The following is a 7,660-nucleotide window of genomic DNA, read 5'->3' as shown; positions in this document are numbered from 1 at the left end:
AAAATCATATTTACAAGGATGGCACAGTAATGTGTGTATACATAGACCTGCACAGGTACGCAATATCTGTGAAAATAAGTATATCTGCACTTCAACATTTTGTGCACAGCACACCCTTTTTTGTTTTTAAAATACTATTTTTTATGTTTATATTCTTTGTCCTTTTTATATATTATACATTTATACATAAACATCAGTGATGGTATGTAACTAAATACATGTACCGAAGTACCGTACTGTTTCACTCCCTACATATATTTTAATTTTTTTAGTTACTAGTTATTTCTAGATCGCCTGCTGTATTAGAGCAAATTAAGTGTATTTTTGAATTGATTTATTTTGTGAAAAATCAGATCAAAGAAAACTCAGATGCTTTTTATTGGATCCCATAATCAGCCTAGTGTACAATATTTACATACATGTAAATGTTTGATCTACTTCTACTTGTCATTTTGATACTTAATTACATGTGTTACCAGAATTTACTTACAGTACTTAGTCAGTATGTCAGTAAAAGTCTCAAAGTATCTCATATGTATTTCTTGTATTAGTTTGCCATCAAGTTGTAACAACAGCATGATGTTTCATTCAATATTTAGATGTTTCAATTAATTTTATCTAGTCAGTATTATAATTCAATTTTGTTTTTATTGTGTTTTTTTTTTTAAATTAAAATTCCACAGTTGAACTGAACTTGTTTCAGTGCACTTTAAAGAATCAGCTGCATGGTTTTACTTTGAAAGTGGTGAGCGGAAGTGGTCTCTTCCGTTGACGGTGTTGTCGGTTGGTGAGCCGAGGCGAGGCCCGCTTTCGCCATTCTGCTCGCTGTGTGGAGCTCAACACTGGGCGGCCGCACATCCCAGACTGTACCACATCTGGACATCTGCAGCCTGAAGTCAGAAAAAACACAAGTCCGGTCCGGGACAGAAGCGGCGAGATGCTCGGCATTACGGAAATGACTAATGGGTGAGTGATAAGTTTAGAAGTGTTTTCCTAATGGAGACATTTCTTTTTTTTCCTGATGAGTTGGGAAGTTGACAGATTTTCGCTGGAAGAAGAAAAAAAAAAAAAAAACGCAGCCCCGGTATGTTCCATTCTCTCATGGGTTAGTCAGTCCAGTCATGACAAAACCTCGTTTAAAAACCTTCCACATTAATGTTGCCATTCATTTACAAAAGCTAGCTATTTTGAAACCGAAAAATTGGTTTTGATAGGGAAAAGTTAACGCACTAATTAGCTTCGTGTAGCTAATGTACTTTAATGCTGCTTCAATCTCAACTTGGTCACTTTAGCTGCTCGCTAGCGACCTCCACCGTGTTATTATGTTATTAACAGATACTTTTGGATGCTAAACTAGTGTATTTCCAGAAGTAAACAACGTTTTCTTGATGTTTGTGCTGTTTGTGAAACGTACCTAACGCTGTCCAAACTGTCAGTGAGCGTATGTTAAAATGACAGAAATGTTGAATGGAGTTTGGTCTGTCAAGTTTAGCTACATTGAAATTACCAGTTTCCTTTGCTGTATGTGATTATCACCATGGCTCACATAGTACCCATGTGCCTCACAGCATGGCCTGCAGGTCTGAATATAATATAATATAAGTTACTGTTATTGTTGTTTCTAAATATGCAACAGCTGTTTTACGGATCATTGCTGTAGCACAAAATGTCAGTTTTAGCTAGTCAGCAACTGACAGCTAGCCTGGTCAAAAAGCTGCTCATCTGTTAAGTTAAAAGAACTAGAACATGGAGATACTTTTGTTAAACTGAATTTATCATCTTTTTATAATAATTATAAAGACTTTTTTTAAGACTTGGTCAAATCTCTCCATGAAGTGTATTGGAGGATGCAAACTTGATTTATTTTGATTTGCCATCTGAGATTAGTGAGTTTCTCATTTACTGTATATGCCATGTTGTATTATTCAAATTCAGTAATACTCTGATTCATTTGGTTATTTATCTTACTAATGCTACTGCTATCTAATTATCCCTCATCTCCTGGAAGGTAGCTTTTCATATGATATGGTTTCCTCCTGGTTTCGTTGGCCCACGCCAATTATCGGGGCCGATATTCAGCATTTTCTCATTATCAGTTTCAGTGATTTTTCTGTCTGATTGCTGTTAAAATCATAAAAAATGCACTGCTTTGGCCCTGATGCAACATCCTCACAGTGTCCCACCAACAACAATATCTGATTGATAACACATAACAATTTATAGCCTATAAACACTGAATGATCTGAATTTGTAGAGTACCTAGTAACTAAATGTATCAAATAACTGTTGTTGGGAGGAAGTATAAAGGAGCAGAAAATGGAAATACTCAAGTAAAGTACGTGAAAATTAAATGAAACAACCCAGAAATATAGTAAACTTAGCCTCTGTGTGTTGATAGATGTGGATGTGCAGAATGTTCTCTGTCATGAGGTTCTTAGTTAATGCTTCAGAGCTGATATTGTTTTCCTTTTTTCTCATGAACATATTTGTGATAAATCCACAGTTGTTTCAACATTATCTCTCAGTCGTATTAGATGATAATGATAATGAACTGCATTGGATTTCAGAACTTCTTCCTCACACATTTGTTAATAGAACCATACATGTTAATAGAGTCCAAATGATAGCCTGCTTGATATGAGGATATATCAGAAACTGAAGATATTGGGATATCGGCCCATACACACAAATCTTTCATAATGCACTGCAAATGTGGTTATCAAACACTTGTAACAAAGATATGTAATGGCAGCAGGATATTTTGGGGGTAAGCAATACACTTTATTGTCTAAAATGACATCAGTACAATACAAAACAAAATGTTTCATTTGCCACATTTCGGAAAATATATACAGTATACCTGATACTGATTTTATCATCTGGGCCTTAAATTGTTAACCAGTGTGCTAATTTAATTTCAGAGTTAAGATAAACAAATTTACCTCTAATATTTGCTTTCTTAAATTTCCATGCGTTTGATAACGTCCACCAAACAAATAATTGATTTAGCAGGTTTTCTGGCATCATTTCCATAAAAAGAATAATCCTAAGAAATATTCACAAACTCAATTTCGGAAGATTCCTCCGCTGAATATTGTACCAGACGGCTAACCACAGTAATTGCAGAGTTTTAATGTTAAAAGCCAAAATAACTTTGAGGCAGCTTAATATATTTGTGTCAACCTACACTCACACAGTAGACAGAAGTGACAGAATGCAGTGTAGTCATGAGAGAGACATTTTTAAAGAGGATGTTCCTCCATTTTCTCCAGATCAGCCTCCTCCCTACAGAGGAATGTCCACACAAGTTCACTGGACAGTAGTTATTGCTTTCTAACCCACTTCCTGACCATCCGTTCCCCGGGGACTGCTATTCAGAGCAGTGTTTTTTCCATCAGTGTGAATGCTACTGTGTGCACTGCACGGTTAATTATGGCTTGGGATGAATCTGGCTTTTATAAAGCACTCTGGACACTAAAAGCTGTATGAGGGCAAGTCTTTAAAGGCCCGAGGATTGCTGCATTCCCAGCGCATTACATTTTTATCTGACTCCACACTCTGTTGATACAACTGGAGCTTAGAAGAATGTCCCCGTCTCCAGTGTGGACTTGTCCTTGTTTGGAAGAGTGGTGAGCTTGTGTGGTGCAGGACTGGGAGTCTTTGCGCTGACTTGATGCATGTGGTGTGAAGTGTGGGTGTGAAGTGTTTATTGCATCTCACACACAGTGTAACCTGACGCTACACAGACCTTTAACATGAGGAATAATGGTCTTCTATAGTAGTTGAAATTATTGAGGTTTCATTTGAGGATGTGGATGTTGTGTGATCTTATGCTCTGGAAGCACAACATAGGCCTACGACTATCTTCACAGTAAAATGGATTTATTGTGAGGCAGACTCAGGAAGTCTTTTGTTGGTATCAATAGCAGCTTTGTGTGTCAACATGCTGTTGGTGCATACTACAGCAAATGCAGGAGCATAACGGAAAACAATAAAGCTTCCGGCTCTGACATTGCTGTTTGAGTGATATAATTACTGCTTTAATTGATAAATAAACTCATCTTTTTGCACAAGTAAGTGCCTCATATGCATGTGTTGGTATCACAGGTTTCAAAAATATGACTTCCTATTCATTCATATGAGATACTAAGTCATAATGTTCACTTGCTAGTTAGAAAACTATTTTTCATGTGTATTTTTTTTTTAAGGGTCGTTGCCAAAGATGGCTTTATGCCCAGTACACTGCTTAATGTCTGGGTCATCGTCTCCAAAAGTCTCAGTTTGTGCCCATCCACATTAAAGCGTAACTGTAGAGTTTTCAAACTACAACAAAGTCAGTAGCATTTCCAAAGGTTTCCTTTTTAGGGCTCCTAAAACGCTGGAGTAGGGTGGAAACCAGGTGTAAACCTAGCAAAAGCTATTTGTTCTAGTGTGAATGTAGCCTCTACAGCAATAACCATCTGTATGCACCACGAGAAGAAGTTAGAAGTTCAGTATCTTGCCGAGGGACAATTCAAGATGTAGGCTGCGGGGGCTGGGGATTAAACTACCTCTTGTGCCACAGTCGCCCTGATAGTAGCACACTAATGACAGACAAATGTTTCACTGATGCAGAAGGAAGTATGGAACAACAGGCTGTACAATGGTCCTCTCATCGTACAGCAGTTCCTCCATTGCTCTTTGTGTGCGTGTGTGTGTGTGATTGTGAGTGTAAAGGCACACTTTTATATCTATTTTAAGACACCTACATTATGTTTCCTTCATCTATATGACCAGAAAAGTCGGTCTGCTGTGTTGTAGGAGGATTTAACTGACTCATCTATCTGCAAAAGTTGCCTCACCCTTCTTATAAACAGTGAAGCTGTAAGAAAAAAAGAAAAACAGACAATTCTGGACTTGCATAAAATCATCCACAGTCTGTTATGTCAATGTAATAAAAGAAAATATGCACTTGATTCTTTTTATACTGCAGCTAGTTTGTACTGTATTTAAATGATAATTCTGCTTTCTAAGCCTGTGACCACTTTACAGTTTGCTGTGTTTTATTAACATACAGTCTTTTTTTGCATCAGCCAGTTTCTCTAACATTTTGTATCATGTTTTGTTAACAACACAGTTGCACAACTGTTGTCAGAGAGTTGCATTAAGACCTAGTGTTGCATAGTTCAAGGCACACCCACAATTATGTTGGATCATCCACACAGCCAATATAATATGTCAGTAAGTCAGTGTGGTTGGTAGGTTTGGCTTTTCACCTCCATTATGGCAGCTAGAGTGACAACCTTTACATGGCAGGTCTATGAGAACGCCTTGATTATCCATTCAGTCTGGTCACTGAAGGCTTCCAGGAAGTTCCTGCACCTCCTCGCACCTCCGTAGTCCTTCCTCCTCTTCCCTGCACCACCTTTGATCTCCTTCAGTCTGACCCCAACTCCATCCTGACCAACTGTCATGCAGCCAAAAAGCCTGAACCACACACACAGTGCTATAAGTACCTGTGTATGCTAGCTTTACATCTGCCCAGCCCTCAAAAACACACATACTGGCACATAGGCACAAGTGGACACAAATATTCACACACAGACACACACACACGCGCCACTGCAAACAGGAAGTGATGTGGCCATGCAGACTGAGATAACTGCAGGAGAAGTGTTTGCAGTGACAGCAAACGGACTTTTGCAACAACTGAAATATCCTCACTGCAGTTTGACACGAAACGTTGGTAAGATGAATTAATATTGCTGTTGTAACTGTTTGCAACTGTTTGCAACTAGGTGCCATCACTAACTTAATGTTGACGTGCAAGCCATGGTCTGTGTTTCTTTACAGACCTGCACATGATCTTAACATATCAGTGTACCTTTGGATGTTTTAAAAGCAAGTCAGCTTGATATCAGTGGTGTTTTATTGCATAAATTCTAGCTTTGTGGCTTGTGGCATATTTGGGCTGCAGTGTATGTACATGTTTGTATACTTCTTCATTTGTGTGATGCCAAGATTCCTATTAATTTGATGATAAATAGATCCAATGCAAAATGGGATACTTAAGTAGAGGAAAAGAATGGATACAATGTTTTAATTAAACCTATCATGCTCAGAGCATATTTAGAAAATTATCTTTTTTTATTGTGTCAGTATGGAGAATGCTACTATGCTGATCTAGGTGCAAAAGAAAATAATCCCACCATCAACTGTACATATAGTGTGGAATACATTTGAATCATCTCAGCATTTTAGCTGTGCACCAGATAAATGAGTAGAATAACTGTTGTACCAATTTTATCCACACAGTGGCAGTGCACACATGTGGCTGAGAGGTCGGTTGTGAAGTTTCCTGGGGCTTGTAGGAAATGTCTGCTCATTTTTAATGAAGTGTGTGTGTGTGTGTGTGTGTGTGTGTGTGTGTGTGTGTGTGTGTGTGTGTAGGATGAGTCATTTTTATTGGTTGTAAAAAGACAGCTCTCTCAGCACATCTATACCAGTACAGAATGTTTGCTGCATGCATCTTTAAGGCATATCATAAAGGATTTATTGCTTGTTATGTTGCAGGATCTTTTGCTCTTTGTAAACACTAAACTATTAAAAGGGGCAGTAGGCATTTCTGGAGAAAGGAACCTACTTTAAGTGGGTCATGAGTGGTGATTGAGAGGGATTTTTTTTGTAAGTCAGTAGTTTCACACACACAGGTTTTACTTTGGCGGGCCAAGCAGGTATCTTCGATGCCACATTTTAGCACTTTTTGCTTTTATTTTTTGTCCGACTGAGAAAACACAGAGAGAAAGATAAAACCGATTATTGAGATGCACCTCTGCCTGCTATTTGAAGGTGCCCTTACAAGCTTGTAAGTGCACCTGGTCATTGCAATGTTATTCTCTACCATGTTGATTTGGAGAGTTTCGACAGGCTACATAAATAACGACAAGCTTCCACCACATGTGCCTCACCTGCTGTTGTGAAAGTGTGGTCAGGGGTGAAAAAATCCAAAATGCAAGTTGTTCTTTTTTTCAGGCGACCTCATAAAACATCCTGCTGACGAAGAAAGTCAACAGGGCAGATACAAACTGGAGAATTAAAGCAAGACTGTGTAAGATGTAGTTGATATTTGAGTCTCATTCTCAGGTACATGGCCGTTCTGTGGGAAACACAGTTATTTTTTTAGGAGAATCATGGATAATATACCATTAAAGCCAAACACAATAATAGTTTTTAAATCCAACTGTGGTTGATGTGCCATTAAACACTTTGAACAGTGTTATCATTCTCATTTACATTTCAATGATATGAAATTAACCAAATTTGACTGAAATGCATATCTCTGACGGACAGATTTTTTTAGGTATGCTGATATAAACCCCTAAAACTATGACTCATCATGAATGCTCTGGCATACTCAGACACGTCAGCCCTCCGTGACCCTGCTGCAGCTGCTCCAGGATCAGATATTGAAGTTCAGCATTCACATTTTACGCTTCTGTGTTCGTCAAACCCATGTGGAATGCTGAACAGGTCAAGGCAAGCTGCTGAGGGTGAATCTGCAGAGTGTGAGCTGTTCACAAGGCACATAACTGTCAGTAGACATTTACAAGAGACATGATTTCTCTCAGGGGTTATTCTACTCACAGCTATTTAACACCCAACCTTCCCACCTTCATGGTAT

The 7,660-nt window shown here is 38.3% G+C and overlaps 1 protein-coding gene across 2 annotated transcripts in view; it reads left to right on the top strand.

Annotated features, from left to right (window-relative positions):
* Positions 1 to 778: 778 nt before the first annotated feature.
* LOC115588265 (LIM and senescent cell antigen-like-containing domain protein 1) overlaps positions 779 to 7,660 on the top strand; it is a 31,719-nt gene continuing 24,837 nt past the window's right edge. Inside the window, exon 1 of one of the 2 annotated variants that reach the window (XM_030428746.1) lies at positions 779 to 966. In XM_030428746.1, coding sequence (XP_030284606.1) covers positions 938 to 966 — 29 coding nt within the window. In that variant the 5' untranslated portion in view covers positions 779 to 937. Of the gene's footprint in view, positions 967 to 5,704; positions 5,726 to 7,660 lie in introns of those variants that run through there. The other variant, XM_030428747.1, reaches the window with a different exon arrangement.

The sequence above is a fragment of the Sparus aurata genome, chromosome 9 (genome assembly GCF_900880675.1).
Source record: "Sparus aurata chromosome 9, fSpaAur1.1, whole genome shotgun sequence".
NCBI classification, from domain to species: Eukaryota; Metazoa; Chordata; class Actinopteri; order Spariformes; family Sparidae; genus Sparus; species Sparus aurata.
The sequence above is the reverse complement of the archived record's forward strand: the minus strand, read 5'-3'. Positions and strand labels throughout refer to the sequence as shown.